Source organism: Poecilia reticulata, chromosome 17, assembly GCF_904066995.2.
Source record: "Poecilia reticulata chromosome 17, P_reticulata-male-v2, whole genome shotgun sequence".
In the NCBI taxonomy this organism is placed as follows: Eukaryota; Metazoa; Chordata; class Actinopteri; order Cyprinodontiformes; family Poeciliidae; genus Poecilia; species Poecilia reticulata.
In genome coordinates, this window is record NC_088846.1 from 19,141,345 (window position 1) to 19,168,482 (window position 27,138).

Below are 27,138 nucleotides of genomic sequence, written 5' to 3' on the forward strand. Positions count from 1 at the left end.
AAGGAAATGTGAGCAATTTTCTATGGATGTTTCACAATTCATGTTACTCATTGCCATCTATGACCTGTACTTAACTTATTCATTGACTGAGTATAATTGGTGGCAAATGGTGATAGTGGGAGATTATTTGATGAGGACACACAATGCTCTGATCCCACAAAAAAGCAGGAGATGATTCGGTCTTTCAGATAACTCAACCTTAACGTCAACGCCCAACCCCCAGGAGTCATCTTTAACCCTGTCTCCACCTTACTGACTGATGTGGGGAGGTTATCTACAGCACATTCTCACTCCCTTTCTGTGCTTCATCAGGTTTGGCAACTATCCGATAAAAGCTATGTTAAAATGGGGGATGAAGGTAAAATACGTGACAGAAACAAGGTGCCAGTAAAATCACTCTTCACTTTCCAGTATTACCATTTCCACAGATTCCACAGGAATGCTGAAAATAAAGCTTCACTCCTTCTGTGTGACACTACTCACTTCACAGCTGCAGCATTTCTTCTCCAAGGAGTCACCTCACATCGCCACTGCAGCGATGGAAACACTTGTCAAAAAAGGAGCAGAAAGTGAATCATTTGTCGGCTACAAACCAAGAAATTATTAACTTTAACACATTATTTCAGAGCAGCTCTTCATGTTCTCTGGTTAGTTATGAAACTTCTGTTTAACAATTGCCATCACACTACAGTCGAGAGATTCTAATATGCACTGTGACATTGAATCATAAAAAAATCAAGTCCTGCAGCACAGACCTGTATGACGTGTGAAGAAATGCTCATAAAGACAAACATGTACGGAACACACTAACATGGCTCATGTGATGCAGTTTAGAGCCAAGTATTTATTAACATTAAATGAGAAAAGTGACCTTAGTTTTGTTCCAGTTCATAGTTCTAACACTTAACAAAATCATCCAACTGGATTATTTTAGTGCAATGAAGAAATCATTAAAAAAAAAAAAAAAAAAGAAAGAATATCGAGAAGGAGCACAGGGAAGGATCCACGGGGATGAAAGTGGAGTTGGAAAAAATGTACAGGAACATTATTTAAAACATACAAATAAATATTAGGTGTGAAGCTCAAACAGTTTCATGAACTGCCTTGACCGAAACTGTAGGTAATATTGCCACCATGTGGTCAATGTTGGAATTAAATTTGCTTACCTTCGTCTCTCTGTTAAAACTATAACAGTTATTGTATATAATATCAATAGTAACATTGAACCAATAGATCTTTTTAACTAACTAAAAAGGACTATTTGAAGCAACATTCACGAAGGCAAGACGATTACTTTCTTCAGTTATACCTACACATTTTTATAACAGATTGCCAGTAAAAAAAAAATAAAAAAACATGCGTAATTTTAGAAAGACAAAATGAATTAGTGCGTACTTTTAACGTGCAAAGTATAACATATAAAGTATAACGCTGAAACAAATCTTTTCGTGTGAAAAAACAAAACCCGGAACAAATTTTTAGCCACTTCCGCTGGTCACGGCTTAAAGATGTCACCCCCCGTATTCAATTTTGTCGATGTAAAGGAGAAATTTACGGTAAGAAACAGTGTTGCATTCTTGTCAAAACATTAATTATTTTCACTGAAATAATATTTATCGAACTATTTGCAAAGTCTGAGCTTTTTTATCTCCGGGCATGTTATTTTACGATAGCAGTTAGCATTTCATGCTATGCTAAAGTTAGCTTGTTTCAGATCTGTCTTTACCTTACAATGCTCCTCTCATATGTCTGCAGACTGCTGCCAGACAGGCTCTCTCCGGTAAAACCTGCAAACATCTAATCACCGTGTTTAGCCAGATCTCCGGAAAGTAAGTTTTCTCTAGCTTAATTTTTAATTTCAAACTAAAGCTGTTACTTGTGAGTGTTGTGCGAGGTTTTCATTTGACTTACTATCCCACTGTACTTGCTTAAATATTTTAAGTGTTTGTAGTAATGAAGAAAATATAAAATGTTCAGGTTTTTGAAGCCTTTTAGCCATTAGCGGTTTCATTTCTGGGAAACAAAAATGAAATTAATCATTTCACATATATGTTATGTGTCGTATGCTCCTGGCATACGAAAAATGTTGATGTCCATATTTGTTGAATGGAAAAACAAGCCATTATATTTGTCATTTCAGTGAGACAGAAAAGAAGACCACACTTGACCAGGCCCTGCGGGGTGTTCTCGGTGATCAAATTGTAAGAGGCTTGTTTTTCTTTTAATTTAATAACTGGATTAACAAGATCTCCAAAGTCTTTAATGATTAAAAATTTTTTTCCGTATTGTAGATTGAGCAGAAGACGAGCTGTGACGACTATCTGTCTCTCATCTACCTGAGTATCGATGCTGTTACTGAGGGTATGACTTTTTTCCCCTTAAAATTGCTTTACTCTGTTTGAAAATGCTTGCACACTTCAAATAAACATTAAACGGGAACCGGTCATGCACAAAGTGATGGTGAAAAATATATATGTTCCTCTCGCAAAAGCTTAAAGTATCTTTAACTACACGGAGACATCCTGTTGTGTACATATACCTAAAAAAACAAAACTTTAAAAATGATTTTTTTTTTTTATTTTTTTTTTACTTTTGTGAAATGGGAAATTTTGAAGGATTTTCCTAATGCAACTTTAAATTTTTCGTTCTTCTTCTTTGCCAATGTAGGAATCTGCTCTGCCACAATCCCATTCGTCCTGCTGGGAGATGTACTGGACTGCCTTCCCCTTGACCTGTGTGACAAAATATTCTCCTTTGTTGAGAAAAATGTCTCCACCTGGAAATCGGTAATATATGTATATATTTTTTTAAGTCAAGATCGGTGGGAAAAAAATTATCCATCCCAAATTTTGAAGTTGTAATGATGGCTTATGTTTTTTTTTTTTTTCTTTTTCTTTCAGAGCTCATTCTACACGGCAGGAAAGAACTATCTGCTGAGAATGTGCAACGGTAAAGATCTCACCTAAGTCGTAACAATTTCTATAACCAAATAGCATCTTGTCAGTTTTATTTGTTTTCTTTTTATTTACATTTTTTTCTGTCTGAGTAGATCTTCTGAGGAGGCTGTCCAAATCCCAGAATACTGTATTCTGTGGGCGAATCCAGCTTTTCCTGGCACGACTCTTCCCTCTATCTGAGAAATCTGGTAAAAAAAAAAAAATATATGCATCCTGTAATCATCTCACATTTTGATTGCATATTTACAAATGTACCTTGTTTGTGTTTTTACCCAGGTCTGAATCTGCAGAGTCAGTTTAACCTGGACAACATAACGGTGTTCAACAAGAATGAGCAGGAGAGCACTCTTGGCCAGAAGGTGGAGATTTACCACTTAATCTCGATTCAAAACATTTTATGTGTTGCTTTTTTAAAAAAAGAAAAGAAAAAAAAAGTCATTTTCCCACCTCCATGTTTACAGCAGACGGATGAAAAGGAAGACACCATGGAGGTGGAGGAAGGTGAAATGGGGGAGGATGATGCACCTGCGCCCTGGTGAGTGGAAGACTTGCTCTGTGAGATTGCTCGTTTTCTAATAATTAAAAAAAAAAAAAAAGACTTGTCTGGTCAGTTGTAATAAAACCAAATTGCTTTTCGCTTTTCAGTTCTATCCCAATTGATTACAACCTATACAGAAAGTTCTGGATGTTGCAGGACTACTTCAGAAATCCGCTGCAGTGCTACGACAAATTCTCCTGGATGACGTTCCTTAAGGTAAGGCATCATGACAGCTGAAACGTAATACGAGTTTTAGCCACTATTTTATGTAATATAATCAACAAAACATCATTTCAAGAGTCATTTCTGTGCTTTTGTTTCATGGTTAATTTATTTTTGTTCCTGGACCTTTAGAAATCCAGAATAATGTTTCCATACAGTTCGTATCCGTTTCTGGTGTATTGCTTACATGCAGCTGCGTTCCTCAGTTCAGCATTTAATAACATTTATTCCACTTTTCTAATTACTACATTTATTTAATGTAGCATTTGTTGGTATGCCTGATTCTTGAACGGCTGTGTAGCATTTTGAGCTGCATTTGATTGTGTGAAAAGTGCTCTAAAAATAAGACCTGACTGAAAATTGACCAACCCACCCCCCTGATTCCTCTGCTGTCATTCTGCTCAGTTTTCAGACGAGACCCTCGCAGTATTCAAGAGCTTCAAGCTGGACGACATGCAGGCCTCTAAAAGGAAGATGGAGGACCTCAGAGCCTCTGATGGCGAACATGTTTATTTTGCCAAATTCCTCACAAGTGAGAAGGTTGGGAACTTTCTGCTTCCAATGCTGCTGGTTTAAAAAGTTGCCCTCTTAAATGTGTTTAAGATGTCCTAAAATGTTGTCCCCCCCCCCCTTCTTTCTTGCAGCTGATGGACTTGCAGCTCAGCGACAGCAACTTCAGACGGCATATACTGCTGCAATACCTGATCCTCTTCCAGTACCTGAAGGGGCAGGTTAAATTCAAAAGGTGATGCTTGTTTCTGTGTTCACTTTAAAGTATGAATCAGTCAAAATTTTGGGTATCAAACAGGAGCCATGTTGGAATATTTATTGTTTTATTTCTTTGTCTGTCCTGCTGCAGCTCCAGCAGCATTCTGAACGACGACCAGAGTGCATGGATTGAGGAGACGACAAAGCTAGTTTATCAGGTTTGTTTCATTTAATTATGTCTTTTTCAGTTGCACATTTTGATATCCTTTAAGGCATTCTGGTATGTCTCTGACTCGAAATGAATGAAATCTCATGTGTTCAGACTTTGTCCTGAAGTTGTGTCTACATTTTTAGACTGCATGAAGTTCAGTGCAGTAAATACATGCAGCTGATAGATAAGAAGACTATCTGTAATAGCGTGGGACTTGTATGACGGAGTAAAACAAAACTCCATTTAAAAATAGTTTAATCCTCAATTCTAGAAGTAAAAAATAAATAAAAATCAAGTTAGCAAAGGTATATCTATCTAACTTGCTTAGGTGTTTTGGGTACTTTAGATATCGGTTTTAAAGTTAAGTTTCTGTTTTCATAATTTGTCATAGGTCTCAAATGTATCAAAAACTCTGATTTGGCAAAATGTGAAATATTTGGAAAGATCTTTTCTTATGGAGAATGTTCGACCTAGTGACCACTATCATCAAGTTTTGAGCCTCTTCGGTCATCTCTGACTGATTTGACTTTGATCTCTGTAAACTTTTAAACAGAAACATGTTTTAAACTGAAGGGTTTTTTTTTTTTAAGTTAGTACTACTGTAGCCATAGCCAGAAGAGACTGGTTAACGTGTGTTTTGCTCTTCCAGCTGCTGAGAGAAACGCCTCCTGAAGGAGAAAAATTCGCCACCATGGTGGAGGTAAGCCACACTTTAGGCATACGGAGACATTTAAATAACCCTCAATGTTTCATTTTGCACTTCAAGTCAGACCAGAATTTTTAAAACATCTTCTTTGGCAGCACATTCTCAACACGGAGGAAAACTGGAACTCCTGGAAGAACGAGGGCTGTCCGAGCTTCGTGAAAGAAAGGTATAGAGAGAAATGTCGCCCACTGTCCTCGGCCCTTATTGGCCTTATTTCGTTTCCATGCAATGTTTGGTCTGTGGCAACAAAGGAGGTGGGTGTGTGAACTTTTGCCAGGATGTCAAAATGAAAAGTGTCCTGGTTGTTTTCGTCTCGAACAGAACATCTGACGACAAACCTAAAAGGCCCACCAGGAAAAGGCAAGCTCCAGAGGACTTCCTTGGAAAAGGGCCAGAGCGCAAGATTTTCATGGGAAAGTACGTCACTAAGGACTTCATTTATTTCTTTACGGTATTCAGACACTCTCAAAGTCTTAGAAAAAAAAAAACATTATTGGTAGTGACCTGTTACAGTTAAGCGTTGGTAATAATTGTATTCATGTCTTCATAATTGTTTATATTCATTCAGCTTTCTGAAAGCAGTTGATCAGAACTCCGTGAGGTCATACCTCCACCGTGTTTCTGCTGCACAAGCAGATCATTATGCGGTGCAATCGGACACCTAACATTTAAATTTCCTTCTTAGACTAAAAAAGCATTTCTGAACCAATTTGAATTAATGGAGATATTTGTTTACATCACTGTGATTATATGCATTTTATATATATATATATATATATATATATATATATATATATATATATATATATATAATTTTGTTCTGTAATTCATCAGTATTAAAGCATTAGACTTCAGATGCATCTCTAAACAGTCCGACGGCTTTCAAGTTGTGCGTTTGTAGAGCTGAAAAGCGTATTATTTAGTAATCTGCGGCAGGATGTTAAACTGTCTTTTGTTCCACTGTTTCGTTAGTGATGAGTTGACTCGACTGTGGAACTTGAACCAGGACAACATGGAGGCCTGCAAGTCTGAAAGCAGGTAAGCAATTCAGAAAGCTAAGCAAAAGTATTTACTTTATTTTAACTTTTTTCAGATATGTCTTTAGTTCCTTGCAAAAGTTTTTATATCCATGAACCTACAGCCATAAACTTCAGTATTGCGTAACTGCAAGACTGAATGTTTGCAAGCTATTTGGGAAAGAAACAGAAAATCTAATCTGGGCCACGTAGGAAAACGGCAAACCTGAGGAAGATGATTTTTTTGCTACCACATCTAAATCCAACACACAATACTTTGCAGTTCTTGGTTGTCACATGGAGATGTTCTGAATATATGAATACTGTGAGTGACTGCATTCAATATTTGTATTTCAGAGAGTTTATGCCATCACTGGACGAGTTCTTTGCAGAAGCCATTGAGCAGGCCGACCCAGTCAACATGGTGGAGGAGGAATATAAGTAAGTCGGCACTGTGACGCATTTCACTGGGAACACAAGTCGGTTATAAATCCAGCTGCTAAATTCCTTGGGGTTTATTTTCTTGCTCAAATTCTTTCAGGGTTGTGCGTAACCCAAACTACGGGTGGCGGGCTTTGAGGCTCCTGTCCAGGAGGAGTCCACACTTCTTTCAGCCAACGAACCAGAAGTTCAAAAGCCTGGCAGACTACCTAGACAGCATGGTCAGCAAACTGGCCAAAGAGCTGCCGGTGGGGGATTTTACATTTTCAAAACCTCAATTTTTTTAAGGTTTTAAAAGGAAAAAAATAAGACCAGTGTTTATTTTTTTTCTAAAAATGCAGAAGGATATCCCTTCAGAAGAAATCAAGACAGGAGAAGAGGATGATGACGATAATGGAGACAATCTTCTTAAAGACAGCAATGACAGTGAGTTTGGCCAACAGTTCTACATCGTCTTTTCAATGTCTTCAGTTAAATCTATTATTCTTTTCTAGGTTTTTCCAAGTCAGAATATCAGAATGTGTTTTTTCTCTGCATAAAAAGACAATTTCTTTGGAGTATTAATACCAACCTAAGCAAAAGGTTTTTCATTTTGGGAATGAAGTTCATGTTTCTATGTGAAGAAAAACAATTTATTACCAGAATAAAGTTGTATATTAGGACAACAAAGAAATAGTTTTGTCAGAATTTCTCCACAAGAAAATAAATGGAGGAATGTTGAGCATCTTGTGAAGTTTTCACAATCTGATGTGCAAAAGACTCTTATTTTTGTTGAAGAGCCACTGACTCATCTGTTCATGTCAGATTTTGATGACTATTGAAGCTTTGCTCTCATTAAAAATAACTATCCTCTGGTAATAGTATGACTTTTTTCTTATAATAAAAAATAATTCCTCCCACAGTGCAAGAGCAAAACTGTTCAGTTAACAGTCTCTGAATTTTCCTTTGGTATAACTGTATTTGTGTGCATGGATGTTCATCTTTTGCATCAGCGTTTCATTTTTTATTTTCTCCGTTTCTCTTCAAGGTCCGAGCATCCAGAGTAAAACTGTAACAAACCATCAGATGGACGACATCGCAGCCAAACTGGGGTCCCAGTGGAAGACGCTGGCGTCTCATCTGGAGATGAAGGCAGCAGAGATGCGGGAAATCGAGACGGACAGTGAAGATGTGGACGTTCAGGCCAAGCTGCTGCTGGTGGCCTGGCAGGAGCGAGAGGGATCCCAAGCAACAGTGGAGAACCTGGCAACGGCTCTCAGCGCGGCTGGGTTCTCCCAGCTTGCAGAACGCCTCAGTGAGGCTTGAAACATTTCTTAATTTGTACCTGCATTACATTGGAGCAGTGAATTTTGTATGTACCAAAGGTCTGAACCTCTTTTTTTTTTTTCCACTGTAGAAATCTAATAAACTTTTTTTTTTTTCCAAGACTTTTGCTTCTCATGGTCACAAAACATGGTCGCGTTTTGGTTCAACGGTTTATTTTCACCAGCAATCAATTAATAACTTATTACAGAGAGTGGATGTTTTTTGGATTTTACATACATTGTCTCAAGTCAGTGTCACCAAAGCCAACTGAAAAAAACCATGGTTCAAACTCCTCCACACGGTTCACAACGAGGCCAACCTGCCCCAAACCACTTCCCTGAAAACAGCATTAATGAATATTTGGCAGACAGAGCCTCATCTGTCAATACATTGAGAACAATCGCAGGAGATGATGCGAGCCGAGCACTTAAGACCTGAGACTGAACCCAAAGGCCCAAGAGGTGAACAAGAGTTCTGTTATGCATCCGACAACTCGATCCAGAATGTCAAGGACAACAGCTTGGTGGTTAAATGAATAAGAAATATTTTTGCTCTTATGATCACCTTCTGAAAGGCTTTAAAAATATGCATTGTGTATAAAACATTTAATGAAACTGTAGAGCCAGACTTTAAAATCTAAAGGATCCAGTCCAGAGATTGCCTTTCATCAGATCTCCATATTCAAAGCACACTATGGATGAATATTTAACAAAATTTTGTTTTACAAGCATAAGTGTTGGTTACAAAACAAAAAAAAAAAATCTTTAAAGACACCAGTTTTATTGCACATCTATGCAGACAGTGCTCGGAAATGGCAATCTGTATATGTGGATGTAAGAAACCTCCCTCCAACTACTGCTCCTCTTCAAGTATTTCCAGCCGACGCGGCCCGTAGAGTAGAACGTAAGCTATATGCCAGTCTCCGCCTCCAGACAGCCGCAGGATGTCTTCCGGTGAGACCACACTCACCTTGTCGTCGTCAAACTTGACCCACTCGTCTGTCAAAAGACACACACACACACAGAAAACAGATTCTTAAGCTAGTTGTCCAAGACCAACACGTGGCTGTTTGTGAATCTTCAAGTTTCAACCTGCTGATGATTTGACAAGAGTGTCAAGGGCATTGTGGATAAAAGAGAAAAGGTTTATTGGCCATGGACTAAATATAAATTCATGTCCACATATTTACAAGAAAAAAAAAATTATATTCTCTGTTGAAAAATTGGGAGATTTGTTTGCCATAGTTGGAGGCAAAATTCTGTAATATTAAAACTAGGATTGTAAAGTCAGAAGAAAAGAAAAAAAAAAACATTTGAGATTCTAAAGTCAGATTTTTACAACGAAAGGTAACCATTTTCCAACAGTTTAACTGGAAGGCTCATCCGTCCTATGAGTTTTATGTATGGCTACAACCATAGTGATTAGCATAATTAGTAGGAATGGATATGGACTTATTAGAACAATTATTTTTGTCAAAGTTATCAAAATGACGGCAAAAAAGAAAACATCTCTAAGATACAAACAAATCCCTGCAAAAAGCCTACTTTACTGCAGCAATTACATTGTGATGCAACTTTGCTGTCGTGTACAGTACATAATATTTCATATTAAATCATATTGAAAAGTAGACCTTGTATATATTAATGTAAAGAAAACTGTAAAAGAGCCAAATAATCCCAAATTTACCGAGGTTTTGAACACCTTCAATGAGAGTTTAGTCACGGGATGTGATTCTTATTAATTTGGTTTTCATGATGATTAACCAAATAATCAGAAGGAAGACAGCACAAAAACGCAATGTAAAGAAAGTTGTACTACAGCCGTGGGTGGGTGGCTCTGGTCATCACCAACGGATGTGGTTACCTTCTTTCCTCTTGACCCATCCCACATAGTGGCCAGATGAGCTGGAGCGACCTTGGTGAGTCAATACAGCCTGCAGGTCGTAGTAGCCGCTGTTGTTGGAGCCAAGGTCTACAGAAAGGCAGAGAAAATAAGTATAATTCCTTAAATTCAAACCCCAAAAAAACCCATATTAAAAGTTAAATGTGTAGAGGGATGATATGAGATCGTCTCAACATACCGTCTGGGAAAGAGAAAGGCTCATGTTTTACTTCCTTTGATGCATCTGGCTTCTTCAACACCTAATGGAAATTATTTGTTAGCATTTATGCTGAAAAGAAGTTTATTTCTTCATTAATAAAACAAAAGCATCCACAAAAGACATCCACATAGATTTTTTTGTCACCTTTTGCTGTTGTTTCTCCAGCTTCTTGTCCTCCATTTCTTTAAACTTTGACCTAATTGGCAACATTTTCTCCTGGAGCTCCGGGGTGAGGAGCTCGTACACGTCCAACATGAGGGGGAACTTGACATCCTTCGCAATTAAAAACAATTATTTACAGACAATTAGGCTTAACTAAGCCCTCACTGCAAGTTCTGTTGCAAATGAAGAGCAACAATGAGAACAAACCTTTAGAACTTTTGCATTCACAGACTCCTTCTCCTTGTAGAAAAATCGGACCATTTGAACAGTTAAGTAGGCAGGGAGACGGCTAAGTTTTGACTAGAGAGAGAACAAATGAAAAGCAGCTGTAAGAGAAATGTCCCATCTCAGTCGGATGACTTCAAAAGAAGAGGGCAGTGGGAGATCATACTTACAGATTTGATATACAAAGCATTTCTGTCCAAGGTTGGAGACATTTTTGTGATTTCTTCCTGCAGTCTCTGGGAGTGGAGAGAGAAACAGGATCAGCTCTTCATCACTATGGCTTTGTCCTCTGCAGGTCCACAGCCTGATCAACTTCATGCTGCATCGTATTGATGCAGTAATTAATGCAATAATCCAATGTTGAGTGCATACTTTGTATAGTACAGGGACTAGAGCTGCCAACAGTTATGTTAATAATCCAATAATTGATACATTTTTATGACGATTAACTGATTTGTTGGGATAAAAAAAAGGCACATGTGTAATGTTAGACACATTAAAATATGCAAACAATTCAATTAATTTCTTTAATAAGAAAATTAACATGCTATTGCATAAAATGCAGTAACATTGTTCCTTTAGTGTGTACTTGATCATTTGTAGCAAAGGATGCATTTGCAGATAAAAAATAAATAAATTCTTCAAACATCAACATGTGAAAAGCTCAGCCCTTTCTGCTCAGAAACACAGCATGGAGCTAATCTGTACACTATTTTTTTTAGATTAACCAGGTAGTAATTGCAGGGTTTCCCCCAGAAAACTTGCTAAGCCCGGTGGTCGGGGCGCCGAGGCGGTTCATCGTGTTTTTGTATTAAAAGATGTTAAGTAGACAATACAAGTAAAAATATCACTGGGTAATTATATGCTATGGGAAAACATAGTCAGTGAACTGCTATATAAACCCACAACTAGTCTTAAAAACAACTAATCAAAAAATACAATTAAAATGAATATCAATTATGTCCACTTCTGTTAAATCCAAATTAAGTCAGGGGCTCCATCAGGCCTCCCAGAGCTTCAGGGGCCCCATAAAGGCTAATATTTTAACATAGACCACAGATATATAAATGTAGCATTTGTTTATTGAGATCATCATTGCTGCTAAATTTGACATAACGGTTTCAGCATATATAAATTAAAAGACTTTAAATTATTTGACATTTATATGTAAGATTTTAAGGAGCTGGCAAGTTTACTTTGTAGACGTTCAAAGAACAATATTAATAGTCAGATTGGTTTGTTACCATAGCAACCATCTGATGCTGTGAGTTTAATCTTTGAGTTTCAGCTCCGTTTGTTCACAAATACAAATTAGTAAGCTGCAGTTATAATTTATTGCTTTTTAGGTTTGCCAGTTAAACTACTCCCCCTGTCCTAGATTTCACTAAATCTAACATAGAAGCTGTTAGAGGTGCTGATGTTTTTAGAAACAAAAGGGGCCCCCCCAAGTCATATTCTGCTCCAGGCCTCATGCACCCTTGGACCGGCCCTGCATCATGTGGTAATCCGCTGCACTGCGCAGAGATGCGCAACAAATGGGAGATTTAATTCAATGCTGCTAATGTGGCTTTAGTAGTTCTTCCATGTCGTGTCTGTTGAGTTTTTAACAAGGGGACACAGAAACTATTTTGGTTGGTCGAGTTTCTGGACGAGTTTTTCAGATGTCCGGTGGCCGCGCGCATCAACTCTGACTAAGTGGGCAAAACATTTGATACGATTTGGTGCTTAGTGTAACCGGAAAAATAATACTAGTAATAATAATAAAATAATATAAAATCAGCGTGATGCGGGACTGCTAGGAGAGCGCGAACGCTCTTCACCGGGTTAAACCTGCACGATGAGTGATTAGCACTGGGTCGTTAACCACTAACGCACCGGCTAACCGGGAACACAGACCTAAACTTTACAGGGAAGACGGGGCCAAACGCTGGGCAGCGTGTTGAGATGTAAACGCCGCATAATGTTTTGTTCACAAATATACATCACTCTCACCGCTCCTCAAAGCACCTCTGAAAGCGCGACTACAAGTTATTCCTGCGGTTCACGTAGAGCTGCACAACCAGAGCTAACGCGGTGGGTTTAAACTCTTACCTTAATCAATAACTCCTCATAACTAATCATAATTCCTCACAGGGGGTTGATGTAAATATCCATAGCGGTCAGCCTGTATCCAGTTCGAGTGAAAGGAGGAGCGTGGGATCCGCGCTGAGGTTAACTTTAGACATCCAGCTGCTGCAGCGCGCGAGGCAACGCGCAGAGGCCCAGCGGTGTGATTGGTCCGGCTTTAAATGCATTAACTATAAACATATTTTCTATAAACATATCTTTTAGGAATAAATCTGCTCTGATAGTGAAACGCTCGGCGCGACAAAAACACTTGCAATCCGGCTTAAAAAAAAAGGCGATTTATTTTATTTTATTTTCTTAAAAAAAATAAACAAACAAGAAAGGCTTAGCCTGGCAGTGGCGCTAGTAAAGCATGGCGGGCCGCCAGGCCTATAATACACTGGGGGAAACCCTGAATTGGATGGCAAAAAAGTGCTTAATGCGAGATACTTTTTACATTTGAACCAGGTGAAACTAAAGCTATGCTACTGGAGTTCTGATTGGAACGTATTTACAAAGCTTTATTAGATCTTAAATGCAAAATGTATAAATTTTTGCTCGGTTCCATTTTGATATTGTACTCCATTTAACAACTAGTCAATTACTTAAAGTAGTTGACAATTATTCTAATAATTGATTCATCACAATCACTTATTGCAGCCCAAACAATCGATTGGGCTACAAGTGGCACATACTTTTCAATCAGTGAACATTTCAGTTTTATTAATGACTGTGATCTTCAGAGAATCTGAGTTTTGATGATAAACATTAAAAATTAGTCCAAGTAATTTTCTAATTGAACCCTGGCATGTCTTCTTTGTCTGAAAAAAATCCCCATTGGATTTTAAGGAATGAAATTAAATGGTACGTACCAGTCGTAGTCCTGTCGCAAGGTATTTGACTTCTTGGTTAATAAAGCAGCTGAGCTGGAGCTGGCTTTCTTTGCCCTTGATCGGCTCTTCTTCCTCAGATTCTGTGCATTTCATGCTGAACTAAAGAGTTAAGTCAATCTCTGGTACATTCTTTATTTCTCCGTTTCCCTTCAATCGAAAAACTACAATCGGAAAGTAAACAATATACTCTTGAGACCAGAATTTATTAGGTTAAAGTTTGAAAATGTAGTTTCAGACAAGGTAAAAGGATACGAAGTTTCAAATTCTACACCGAAATACTGGTCAATAAAGTTCTTCTTTGCAGACGCAGAGGCAGCTCCACCTGCTGACTCCGTCTAAGCAGGGAAAGCAAACAGACACACTTTTAATGTGCATAGCAGAGTCCATAAAACACAATTGAAGCATATTGTAAAGAAATCAAATAATGAGAAAGATTAATATTATTAATTGCTTGGCCTTTCACCAAAGTAGAGGAAGATTTACCTCCATGAGAGTCACCGGCTCAAGTGGTTCCAACTTCTGCTGCAGTACCCTCATCATCTGGAGCCAGCACTCATTGGCATCCTAGAAAAATAAAATATTAATAATAAAAAAATACAAACAGATGCAATCTTGGGCAACTGTATGCAACAATGACATGAACCGAGCAGATTCTGACCTGCTGCAAGTACTGTCCTTGGTCTCCCTTCTCAGCAAACTGTGGAAAGGCCATGTGGAGAAACTGCAGCAGGATTATGGGAGGAAGGCTGGACGAGGTCTTGTCCATAGTCTCATATAAATCACGCAGGGCTGAAGTTGAAAAAAATGTATAAATATATATATATATATATATATATATATATATATATATATATATATATGAAAAATATGAAAACGTTAGCAGAAGTCCGAGAAATGAAATTGAAATGGACCGTTTAGCAAAGACAATTGTTACAAACCTGCTGTGATGTATTGTGCTGGAGCATTTGCTCCTGAAGATCGCAGGGCACCTGAATACCTATAAAAAGTAAAAGAGAATATTGACACATAAGCAAAAAATTAACTAACTAACTTCAAACTATATTATTCAACACTATACATTAAGCGCTTGGAAATCTTAATTCTGCGACGTCTCCGTCTAAATTAAGTACCTCTTGAGAGCCGTTTTGAGCTCTGGCACCGAGCGTAGACACTGCACTGTGGCGTTCATGTAGCAGGTGTTACCCAGGTTTGTCAGCCCACAAGGAAGCTCCATCTGAACAGAACATCACCAACACTGGCATCAGTTTTTGGGTAGTTTTCCTGTTTGTAAGGAACTAATAATTTGTGAAATGCGCTGACCGCTGACGCCAGCTGCTCCTCAGTCATGTCCTCTACAAACATGGGCCGAACCGCCGGCTCCTCAGGCAGGGCTTCTGCAGAGCCCATCATCAGCAGAGTCATTCCCTTGGAAAACACAGATACACATGCAAGTTCAGTGCAGTGAGTGGGCATTTATCATAGTGTTTATTAATGAGAAAATGTTCTGATGATATAAAATGCAATCTGTTGTGATGATAAATTGCAATTAAAGACCTCCAAAGCCCGTAATTGGTGTGAATCCAGATGTGTTTTTATGAAGAAATTTTGATTTTTTTCAAAGCTGCCACCATGGACAAGAACAACCCGATTTCTGAAGTGTATTTTATTATCAGTATTACAATTTGGACTACAATAACAATACAACAAACGATTCTTGAGGCTTCTAGAAGCAACTTTGTGTAGCTCTCATAACATATTTAGTGAAACACAATGTTGAGATGCACTGCTTTTTTATCTTGTTTTTGGTGTATTTGTGTAAAAAAAAACAACAACAAAACATACATCTATGTAGATAGATAAGATAAATACTCACATTTTTCAGTTTAATGTTTCCCCATTCGTCATCCTACAATTGAGAGAAAACATGAATTAACTGAAATACTGAAGACATATTTGATCAAAGCTTCAGGAAGCTCCAAATGTTATGAGTTCATGCACACTGACACATCTGTTTTTGTCATTTTAAAGCAAACACACACTGATCATGATTGTAATCAATAAAGCTGTGACAGCAGATAATCTTAACGTGATCCTGTTCTCAGTGTATTTTTTTTTTAAGAAATCTGTAAACTAAATAAATAAAATAACATAATGGAAACTGTTTCATATGCTTTTTAAAGCAATCTAGAATCAGTGGATGTAGTTTTGAATAAGCGTGTTGAAAATCGTCCATCAGAAGAAACCTAGTCCCTAAAGCTTAACCTGTAGCACTGTGCTTTCTTATTACCTTCAGGGTGCCTCCCTTCACCATGACCTTCTGTCTGTCAGGCTGAACTCCTGTTAGGGCGAAGAGTTGAGCCTTGAAAACCATGGGTGGCTCCTCGGTGTTGAGCTCTACTGCATCAAACTTCTCTTTGCCCCATTTCACATTGACTGAAAGCGGATTAAAAAAAAATATATACATCGTACGTGTGAGTTAAGTGTTAGTAGTGGGAACATATTAGCTTAACTAGAATGGGTTCTGTGTGTATGACACAGCAGCTTGTGCTTCAAGGAATCAGGCAGCTAACCGGGCAGTCCTTCTGAGTTGGTTTCATCCACAAAAGGGGAAGTTAAACCATTATATTGCTGTCCACTGAAGCAATTTTGTTGTGATAAATCACTTGACTGACTTGTGTAATATTACCGGTTTAGAAATAGTAAAATCATACAAAGTAATAAACAGTTCCTGGTAAACAAGCAGCTGTATTGCAATTAGCCATAAATGGGCTAACTTTAGTGAAAATGCTACCGCAGTTGGTGTTTTAAAGAAACATGTCCGGTCTATGAAGGCAATAATGTAAAACAAGTGAAACTTCAACTTGCTAAAACGTTTTAAAAGTGTTTTACTTCTTGGTGGTTGTAGAAAACCAGGTAAACACGTCAACTTTAGTGTTGCCAAACTAGACTAGCTTGTTTGGTTTACTTGAAAGTGCTAGTTAGCATAGCCGGCAATGCAAAACACATTATAAAGTTGAACATAGAAACTCCTAAAACACAATATAGCCAACCAAATGTGTACACATATTTCTTTCGCAACATTGTTCCCATCAATAACAGTTACAGCTTGCTGAAAATATAGACGGTCTTCCTAGAACTGCTAGCATGCTAACGGCATATCATGCTACACGGCTAAGCTAACGTATTTACGATGCTTCACTAAAACACGTGTAAGGATTCGCGCTTTCGTTATAGCTTTAATGGTAATAACAACAAATACGCCGCGTTTGTTTTACATCATACCTGTAAACACCGGCATGGTTGGCAGTCTTTGTTTTCCTGGAGTATCTGATATTGTTTTTCCCGTGTCAGTCTACTGGGGCGCGAATGAAGAGTTGGCTAGTTCTCAGTCTGAACTTCATTCAAACAGGATGACGCTGCAACAACACGCTGGGAACTTATCGATGCGCTCGACAACACGTTGGCCATCCTGCTGGATACTTCTCCGCTTGTCTGAGCTCATTCATGTATTGAGCAAAAATTGATTTGGTGAAGACCCAATTGCAAAAAACAGAAAACTCAATACTGGGACCGATCAGTAAATTAGGATATAATTGAAAAGTAAAAATGATTTCAGCTATGAAATTTAGACAGTGGATTAATATTATAGGGTGTCGTTAATAAAAGCACTAAATTTAATTAAAATATGTCAGACTACTGAAAATTGTCAGTTTCTACAAGGAAGGCAAGCCACAAACTGTGGTAATGACGCTTACTAGACAGCATGTCATTTGAAAGCTAAGATGCACAAGCGACAAGCATAACCACACTTTTGAAAAGATTGTGAAGCAAAGGTCCTTTGCTGGTAAAACCCTAAATGTAAAACCCAATGAATAAATACTAGTACACACACTTGTACACATTTTTCTGGCCTGGTTCCCCTATGAAGAATCTCTGGAGGTGCCGCTACTCTAAAGAAGCTTTTCCATAATTACCTTTAGTAGCTCATTTATAGCATTGCTGATTTGCTTAGTTTAGAAAATGGACTGGATTTATTTTTTCCTGAAAAAGTGAATGAAAAATGTTTCTATATAAATAAAAATTGAAAACCAAATGACCTTTCATGTGAAAAAGGTTAATGACCACGAGTCACATCAACAGCCTTCCTCATGACCTAAAACATCTAGATTGAACAAACTTTGGTGAGTTTTACGCAACACTGAAAACAGGTATTTTAAGAAAATTGGATCATTAAAGTTAACATACATACTTGGCATGTATAATTGTGTACCAAATATTTATTCTGACAAAACAGATTTGGCTTTACTCATCCACTTGAGAAACTGCTCACACCAATTTTCAATTATTAAATCAAAAACTTACAGGAACCGATAACGGTAAAGCAAAAGACCAAGGGACAAAACTTTCCATTCAAGGACTCAACAAGTGTTGCGATTGTCTCAAACATCCCTTCAAATACTCAGATGTAAATTGATAAATAAAGTAAACAAACATGATAAAGATATGTTTATTGACATATCCATCAGTGCGGGGTCCAATGCAAATTACCCATGCAAATTATCCAACACAAGAGATCATATTTCCAGTGCTTTTTTTTTTTTTTTTTTTACTGAAAAGAAAATAAAAATCTTACAAAGGAAAGACTGTGAAGGTATTCCATAATCCTTTTGTCTTTCTTTATGTACACTCTACAGGGGGATTTGCAAGGACAAGTTGTAACACAGGCGATGCAACTTGTCCTTGTTATTATGTCAATCGTTCACACAGACTAGTTTTGCGTAAACCCTTTGTGAAACTTCTAATATGACATGAACCAAGTTTGGAAGCTTTGTGTCCATAAAGAGGTATTTTAATGTACTTATATATATATGTATATATTTAATATTCATAGCCAGACAAATAATGTTCTGATAAAAACCAAACCGGCTGCAATTTCTTTAAAAAAAAGAAGGAAAAAAAAAAACAATGGAAGAGTTAAGATTTGTCTTATGTTGCAACAAAAATAAAAAAGACAAAAAAAAAACCAAAAAACGATATGGCAGTAAAATCAATATCCAAACGTTAAGGCACAAGGTGGGCCAAATGCTACACCTGTTTAGTCTTCTACAAATAATTTACACTCAAGTCAAACAGTGCAGTTTTACATTTGTTAACTTAATGTTTTCCTTTTGAGCCATTTCTCTATCAACCAGTATAAGGCAAATATGTTACAAAAAGAAAACAATATTACAGAGACAATGTACCAAATAAACAGAAAACAAAATCCGTTAAGTTTTATGACTCCTATATGCCAATACAGTCGAGTTCTCCTTATGGCTTGGAGCAATAAAAATAATTATAATAAAAAATAATGCATAGATTTAAATGATGATCTTGCATGCTCTGTTCTCAATACTCAAAACATCTAATACTCATGTCCCCCCCCAAAAGAAAATGCTGCTCCAAACCTGATAACTGAGTTGCAAAGTGATAAGGAAAAAAAAGGCAAAAAGGCCAACAATAGCTGGATGAAGGCATCGTGTCATTTTTTTTTTTTTTTTAAGTTGGAAACAACTGTTGCATTTAGCTGAAATAACCATCAGGTGGGAAAAGAAATTACTACACAGTTATATCTACTTTCCACCCCCTGAGATCCAACGTTTTACTGCAGATCTATAATCCCTGTATAACAGTACCTTAAAATGAAAACACACTTGCAGGTGTCCATACACCCCCCCTCTTCCAGTTTGCATTAATATCTGTCGCAAAAAACGTGAAGCAGAGAATGCCACAGTGAGTGCTTCCATTGCTGTTGTCCGTCCTTAATTCAACACAAGTGCGCCATCTTCTGGTTGCAATGTAAAACTGTGAGTTCGTTGAGTTTGATGACACTTCTTTCAGAGAAAAGGAGGCGGGAGGAAAGCAGATTGAGTAGATTCGGCCTTTTAAGAGTCCATGATGGCGCGCCGTGTGACGTGAACTGCAGTTTTCCAGCGGCGTTTGTTCTGCAATTTTGAGTTTTCAATACATTTTTAATATACTACAGGCTTTTTTTTTTTTTGTCCGTTTTTGTTGATGAGAAAAGAGGGAAAGTTTTAGAGTCCAGAAAAAAGTCCCAACGGTTCAGATGGTTAGCTGAAAGACAGAAGAAACACCAGTAAAAAAACTATTTATCTTTATATTTGTTAGTATTCAGTCGAACAGATAATGTAACTGTTAATAGCTCAAATCTGGCTCATGTTTGACAGAAAAACAACCTAATATGGACAATTCTAATGAGAGTTGCAAAGTATGTAGTTAGTTCACGAATCCCAAACCACCTTGGCGTCAATTAGAAAAAAAAACAACAAACAAACAAATCCCAAGAGTAAAACTGCACAGATCCCAGGAGGAAAGAAAACAACCAACAACCAGGAAGTCTCATTTTAAAAAAAAAGATCCAGGAGCGCAATTAATAAATAAAAAAGATTTGAAGGTCAGGAGGAAACATCTAAAATACAACATCAACACTCTCTGAAGAAGTTCCTGTCAACAAGTGCTTGATGTTGTGTCTGCTGCATGGAGGCTGGACTGCGCTCTGCTACAACACAGGAAACAAACAGCAGGTCATGTGACTGACTTTACCACATCTCAGCCTTCAAGTTGGGGCTGAAAAAGATCAACTTTATGACTACAGCACATCCTCACTTACTACTGGCCCCCCCACCCCCTCCTCAAGGAAAATGCTATGCGGAGACTTAAAGTCATTGCAACATTGAAGCTGTAAAATTATGTGCATGATGTGTGATAAGAACAACAACTTAAAACCCAGAACAACTGTTACACAGTAAAGTTACCTCAGCTTTGCCGTATTGCTTTTAGGGTTTTTGCGGAAGGACTGGTTGGGTCCAGAGCGAGTGGACATGCTACGAGGCGAGACTCTAGAAAACGTTGATGGGGGGGTCTTAGGAATCTTCTTTCCCAGGTGGCCAATCCATTTCTTTTGGTCCTCTTGGGTCACAGCCAGTAACAGCATGTCCCGGGCAGAGGTCACGTCGTAGTTCACTGTTAAGAGATAACAGAGAAGGCTGCAGATTAACACCCGAACCAGGCAAACGGGCTCTCCAACGTGAAGGCTGAAACAACATGTTGTTTAAGAGAAATGACAAGTTATATTTAAACCATGATGCCAATACAGGTGAAGCTCCAGTTTTTTTTTCCTTCAGTGCGACCAAAAGTTGTTCATGTACAAAAACAAAAAATTTATTTGTAATCAAATATTATTCTAAAGTATAAAGTCAGCTACACAACACATGGCTTGTGTAGCTGACAAGGCATGGCTGTCACAGCTCTTCTTTTTTTATTTACCATTTGATTAAATGGTCCCACTTCAATCTCAATTTAGAAATTTAATTCTCAATATTTCTACCTCAGTGGGGTTTTTTTTTCGTCATTTGGATTTTACTCCTAAAAGTGGGTATGTAACAACAAACAATTCCTCTTAGTGACGCTTTAAGATCAGTCAAAACATAAATCTTCATTTTTTTTTTGTGAAGTTGGGAAAAAAAAAGTTATTGACCAGTAAATACAGGAGAAATAGGGTCAAGAGTTATAAAATTCTATTATTAAAAATCCTTTCAGGAATAAATAATTTTTTTTTTAATTTGAATTTGTTTTCCAGACAATGCAGGAACCCTGAACCCCTGGTTACAGCAGGTGTTTATTCTTTATATTTGCTTTAGTCTGAATGAAAACTTCTAAATAACAATAAATAATATAATATTATAACGTTGATACCCAATATCTCACATTGTTTCCACGGATATAGCAGGTTGTGTTCTAGTTTTAAATGACGGCGTTTTAACATGCAAATACCATCCTGTGGTGTAAACATTGTGTGTTTTACTCAGGGTTACAACTGCATCAGAATGAAAAGGCCTGGTTACGTTCAGCAAATTCTAGACTTTTTTTGGGCTCGGCGTCCAAAAGGCAGGACTTCACCTTTGCAAGGAGCGATGACGTCCTCCTTTTTGTCGAGGTGGTCCCTGTGGCACTTCACATGGCAGCGGCGGCACTCCAGAGCCGGAGGAGGCTTGAACACGTGCCACAGGGGCTTGGCGCAGGCCTCACAGTTGGAGGGGAAGTGATATAGTGTGGGGATGAACTCGTGACCCTTGTGCGCGAGACAGTTGGTCTTCTCGCCCTGAGGGACCGGCTCCATGTCCGCCTCCTTCCTGCACTCTCCCTCGTTGGCGTACAGAATCTGAAAAGGCAAGCACGCAAAAAAAAATAAAAAATCTGAGTCTGATGGAAACGTGGCAGGATGAAGCGTGACGGCTGCCATCTTGGTCGCAAGCATCCAAACCTGGAATATCCGAGGAATCTCTTCCGTTTCGGCTCGGTACACGTCTCCTTGAGTGACTGGTCTCACGTGAAACAGTTTGCTAGGAAAGAAAAATAAAAAATTACAGAAATTAGAACAGACAACAGTATAACAGTATTTTTTTGTGTAGACGGAGTACCAAGCAAAAACTGAAATAACAGGAACAAATGAGTACTCACTCTATATCAAGTACCATGGAGGGGTTGGACTGTTCTTTATCTTGCTCATCATTGTAGAACAGAATCTTCTTACTGCTCACCACAACATACTGCAATTATCCAGAACACAGTAAGTGGAAACTTCTCTGAACAGTCAAAAAGTCGGAAGTGGAGTCATGTTAAAAAGAGCAAGCGTACCTGTTTCTTCCATCCATATCGCTTGATATTAGCACGATTAGGAATGGACAACCAACCCTCCAGTCTGGATTCTGAAAAGAAATCCACATGCAAGCAGTTAGCATCTATGTGGTTCATGAAGCACACAGGGAGAAGGCCATGCAGCAATCAGAAATCAACTGGGGAAAAACAAAACTCCAAGGCCGTACTACAAGGCTGCTGTAAAAAAACAAAAATGTATATATATAACAAGGTTTAAGGAGACGGCACTGAAGCCAGTGACAGGACTGTAGATATCCCATGCAGGAGGAAATTAAACAGAGTTAGCAGCTTTTAACAGCGAGTGTGTGGAATATTTTATTTAGACAGGGTTCCTACAAGATTACTTATTAGTTCTTTATGTTCATTTGAAATGTAAAAATACAAAAGGCGAGCTTAAAAAGATGCGACCTGCAAAAATTCCAAACTGGAAGGAAGGTCAGACAAAAAGAATAAGCGGGAACAAGATGGAAAAGACAAAAAGATAAGGAAGAAAGGGATGTGGGAGACAAGGAAGGAAGGGGTACAAGAAAGCCAGACGAGGAAAGAATAAAGGAAGGAAGAATGAATGAAAGAAAGAAAGTAACCAAAAAGAAAAATATGGCAAAACACAGGAAAGGAATGGAGGTAGGAGCCAGGAGAGCAGGACAGAGGAACCATAGGTAAGAGAAGGATAGACAGACGATATGAAAGACATAAAGAGGCAATCAAGCAGGGGAAGAAGGAAAGAAAGAAAGAAAGAAAGAAAGGAAATGACAAAGGAAAACGTTGATGAAAACAGAAAAGACAAAAAGAAAGGGACACAAAAAAAATAAATAAGGACGAACATGAGGTTGGGAAGAAGGGCAGAAAAAATGTCTGAGGAAGGAAAGAAGCCAAGTAGCAAAGGACAGAAGGAAAGAAACATTTAGACAATGGGATAGGGGGGAAAAAAAAGTCTGGAATTACAAATATTTTTTCTGTACACCATGTTTCTTTTTTTCAAAGTTTTACTGAAATCACACTCTAATCTTCTCCAGACTGCATAGGAACCCTGCTTAGAATATGTTAAAATCAACGCTGCAGGCGCAGTTTGGTAAGTTGTTTTATTTTTTTGTAAATCACCCAGTCCTTTCACAGAAACAAACAAATGCAGCGCAGGTTACATTTCTACATTTTCTCGTGTTACAACTACAAAGGAGGGCGGTGCATGCGGCTGAAAAACAAAAAACACAGCCATCGTGGGGTCAGTGAACTCAAACGGGCTGGTCTAGAAAACGTAGCGGAGTGAGGGCGGTCTATGTGCCATCGTGAGCATCACTTCTGGTGAACATGCTGACAAAGACACAACTAGAGTGTAAGAAGTCGAAAAACACACTTAAATAAAAGCAGGTTATTAGTGCGACGGAAAAAAAGTCCCAAATGTGACGCGTGATAAACGTTCCACGTTACCACTCAAAAGTAGCCTTGTGGTTTTACTGGCAGTATCGCTTTTTAGCATCAAAGATTTTCAAAGATAATTGACTTCATTGTCTTTTCTCTAAAGTGCAATACTTCCAACAGATACAGCAGCTCAGGCAGAAGAATATTTGGATAAATCAGGAGAAAAAAAAACAACAAAACAAAACCAACACACAACAGCTGCAGCACATGACGGGCAACGAGGGTTCATCCACCGAGTTACTCACAGAGGAAAAGGAATAGAAGTTACAGAGATAAGAGCAAGGAGAACCAACTGGACAAAAAGGGAAATAAGAGAAAGTGTTTTAACCACATACAATTGCATACAATTACAAAGCTGTGCAAACAGTTTAATGTTCATGAAGAGATTTGGAAACAAAGATTTGAAAATTAATCAGAAACCACAGCAGCTTACTTCCCAATCTTTTTCTGATCAGTGAACGCATCGGTTCTAAGGAAACCAGGTCACAGCAGCTGTTAGTGAGTAGAAAGGACTCAAATTTTGTTGAATGGAGTAGCAAGGAGATGTAAGAAGCTATTTAAACCATGTTCTACTAATAACACCGTGGGAGAGCGAGACTTTCAGAAGGTAACGGGAAGGCTGAATGGAATATAGCAAAGTTGATCTGTTCTATCCTTCAAATCCCTGCTCAATGTAGACCAATATGAGAGTAAAATATTCCTCTAAGTATAAAACCTTGCAGGGATGAGTTAGGCAGCTGCTACACTAATTTTGGTATATCCATCAATCGAATCAGCTGGTGTTACTTTTTGTGATGAATGCACAAGAAAGTTCTGAAGTGAACCAGGTGGGGGCGCCAGAATTCATCAAACTGGATGCCAACCACAGGAAATAATAAGAGAAGGATCAATATTTGTTTATCTGAACATAAATTATTAAACTGAGCTTGATTTCAAAGCAATGGACACACCAATTCTCATAATGTTTATGTTAAGTTACATTTTATGTTTAACAAAAAAAAGTAGGTCAGAGTGGAAAAAAAAATCAGATTAAGTATTGTTATACCAGAAATCATGGATATGGTAAACATTTTTCCTCCTAAATTGAAAAAAGGGCATCCGACTTTAGATGTCATTATCAAAAAAAAAAAAAAAAAAAAAAAAAAAAACTATGTAAAAAGTTCAAACTGATAAAGTCTACCTGTAGGATAGCAAAAAGATAAGAAGATGTATAAAAAAAATAAATCAGATTTGTTTTTTATGAGTTGCACCACTGCCATCCACCCACCTGCAGTGTTACTGTCTGTTTCATCCGTCTGCAGGCTGGTGATGCTGGAATTCTCCACACGCTGCTGCAAGTCGCTCAGCTTCTCGCGCAGCTGCTCGATGTCACTCTCTTTGCTGGCCAGCTGCATCTGCAGCTCGTTGCGATACGTGGATTCCTCTGCGAGTTGCTGGAGACGGCAAGGTTGAGAGTTCTGCATTAAAATCAAATTGCACAAGCAATGCTCCAGCTCCGTTTTAGTTATTTGGGACCATGACCCACCGCCTGCATCTCGTTGACCTCCTTCTGGTACTTGATGGCCATGTGGTTAAACTTCTCTTTCTCCTGATTGAGCTCCTGCTGAAGCTTGCGGTTCTCTTTCTCCTTCTTGCGCAGTTCTGCGGTGCTACCTTTCTTCTTCTGGTCAAGCTTCATGTCTTTACGATTCATGATCTCAGCCAGCTTGTTCACCGCCTAAAAAGAAGAGACGCCAACCGTCAGTCGCTCCGCTATTACTCAGAACATTACATCTGCAGACCTCAGAATCTCAACTATACCTGAGTCTTCAGTGTGCGCTCGGTTTGGAGCACCTTCTCGTAGTTGGCTTTGACTGAAGCCATGATATCTTCCTTCTGAGAGAGGTATTCTGGAGGATAAAATGTGATCCATGTTAACAATAAAAAGGGCTCCTCAAAAATTCTAAACTTCTACAAACTAAAATTTATGTAGATGCCTGTAGTATAAAGTTGGAAGTGGTATTTATCCCATCGTTTGTTTATCATTAATCATAAAAAATGTGTTTCTGATTTATTGTCATTATGATAAATGTCAGTTACTTGCCAGTTATTTGCCAGTCAGATTCATTCCCCAAAGAATGAATCTGACTGGAAATGTTTTTTCCATTTTCTCCTCTGTTCCACCAAGAGAGTCAATAAATGGTAGGGCTGTGTAATAATATCGATTTTGCGATATATATTGATATTTTCTTTCCTAGAAAAAAAATGTATATTCATCCGCAAGTATCGTAACATCCAACTGTCACCTTGCTCACTCACTGCTTGCTTCGCCGGGAGAGTGATTAGGTCATCAGGCTTAGAGTGATTCCTTCCGATGTTAAGTGTCAAGGTTAAAAAGGTATCAAACTATTCAGAGCTGGGTACTTGGTGCACTTTATTTACTTTACAAATGCATGTAAGCTACAGTTTGTACTGTTTCAATTAAAAGAAACATGTTTTCTCACCACTTCTTTGATTCATTTTGTCCAACTGTCAACTTTAAGTCTGTGTCCATGTCCAACCAGAGCCAGGTATTGTGTAGTTTGTGCTTTTAATCAGTTTTTAGTAAAATTAATTCAATCCAACTCTATAACAGTTACAAAATGTCACCAAAATCACTCTCCCTCTAAAGTTTTTCAGAAATCGCAAAAGTGTATTGAATTGTATCGTTTGCTGGATATCGCAATATACATCGTATCGTGAGCAGAATATCGTGTATTGTATCGTATCATGAAATTATTGTATCACTACAGCCCTAATAAATGGGGGATTATTTTTCCAAGAACAATATTTGTGTTTGTGACACTATGAATGTCACAGCTATACAGTTACCTAAAAAGATATTTATTTTTTATCATAATCCTTAACACAATAGTACCACAAAGTATTGTGATACGATTCAAAGTTTACATCACCCACTCCTACAATGAAGGTTTAAATAAAAAAATCTACCAGTAATTTATGGCAAATAGTTCTATAGTTATCATTCTTTAAATTTGGAATAAAACAGAAGGATGGTTAGACAGAAAAAGAGAAAAATTTGGACCGCTGGATGACTTATGGATAGATAAACCTATAGACAAAGGGACAGACAAACAGGACAGATAAAAGGACAGGAAGCAAATTTTTACTCTTTTCCATTTCCTTTTTCCATCTTTAGAGACCTAAAAACTACTTCAGTAAAATTCCATCCTTTTCTAGACTGTGAATGGTCCACAGCATGATGACATCATCGCAAAGCAACAAGGATAGAATTCAGCAGCAGACAGTACCTTCTTCCTGAAGACGAAGCTTCTCACTCAACTCCGTATTGTCTTTGCTGAGGTGCTCCACGTCTTTGGTCAAAGTTTTATTGGATTCCTCAAGCTGCGCGCAATTTTGAAAACAATCAT

At 38.1% G+C, this 27,138-nt stretch overlaps 3 protein-coding genes across 6 annotated transcripts in view; 1 reads left to right on the forward strand and 2 right to left on the reverse strand.

The window, feature by feature from the left end:
* The first annotated feature begins 1,445 nt into the window (after nt 1-1,445).
* thoc1 (THO complex 1) lies at nt 1,446-8,226 on the forward strand. 2 transcript variants are annotated; one of them, XM_081598884.1, is made up of 21 exons: nt 1,446-1,556; nt 1,756-1,829; nt 2,141-2,201; nt 2,292-2,361; nt 2,668-2,786; nt 2,901-2,949; nt 3,050-3,145; nt 3,234-3,316; nt 3,422-3,492; nt 3,603-3,711; nt 4,123-4,257; nt 4,362-4,462; nt 4,577-4,643; nt 5,286-5,336; nt 5,438-5,508; nt 5,664-5,759; nt 6,315-6,380; nt 6,716-6,799; nt 6,900-7,047; nt 7,141-7,225; nt 7,827-8,226. In XM_081598884.1, exons 1-21 carry the CDS (start codon nt 1,509-1,511, stop codon nt 8,102-8,104), a joined length of 1,962 nt encoding a protein of 653 aa, XP_081455010.1. In that variant the 5' UTR covers nt 1,446-1,508; the 3' UTR covers nt 8,105-8,226. The 2 variants fall into 2 exon arrangements, with proteins under 2 accessions (XP_081455010.1, XP_008432540.2); XM_008434318.2 differs by having other exon boundaries at nt 1,447-1,556; nt 3,419-3,492.
* A 34-nt stretch (nt 8,227-8,260) lies between these two features.
* usp14 (ubiquitin specific peptidase 14 (tRNA-guanine transglycosylase)) lies at nt 8,261-17,055 on the reverse strand. Its single transcript, XM_081598885.1, has 16 exons — nt 16,874-17,055; nt 15,879-16,024; nt 15,465-15,497; nt 14,912-15,016; nt 14,722-14,825; nt 14,530-14,588; nt 14,250-14,380; nt 14,075-14,155; nt 13,844-13,926; nt 13,571-13,685; nt 10,763-10,828; nt 10,575-10,667; nt 10,350-10,478; nt 10,185-10,245; nt 9,968-10,075; nt 8,261-9,102 (listed from the first exon to the last, which is right to left on the reverse strand). The coding sequence occupies exons 1-16, from the start codon at nt 16,887-16,889 to the stop codon at nt 8,957-8,959; spliced, it is 1,476 nt and encodes a 491-aa protein (XP_081455011.1). The 5' UTR covers nt 16,890-17,055; the 3' UTR covers nt 8,261-8,956.
* Nucleotides 17,056-18,084: 1,029 nt separating this feature from the next.
* The window catches only part of rock1 (Rho-associated, coiled-coil containing protein kinase 1), a 35,189-nt gene continuing 26,135 nt past the window's right edge, over nt 18,085-27,138 (reverse strand). Inside the window, exons 24-33 of one of the 3 annotated variants that reach the window (XM_081598876.1) lie at nt 27,019-27,112; nt 25,529-25,617; nt 25,254-25,445; nt 24,996-25,161; nt 22,289-22,359; nt 22,112-22,200; nt 21,915-21,993; nt 21,551-21,812; nt 20,407-20,614; nt 18,085-19,705 (exon numbers count right to left, since the gene is read on the reverse strand). In XM_081598876.1, the coding sequence (XP_081455002.1) occupies nt 19,702-19,705; nt 20,407-20,614; nt 21,551-21,812; nt 21,915-21,993; nt 22,112-22,200; nt 22,289-22,359; nt 24,996-25,161; nt 25,254-25,445; nt 25,529-25,617; nt 27,019-27,112 (1,254 nt within the window). In that variant the 3' untranslated portion in view covers nt 18,085-19,701. The other 2 variants (XM_081598874.1, XR_014084452.1) reach the window with 2 other exon arrangements.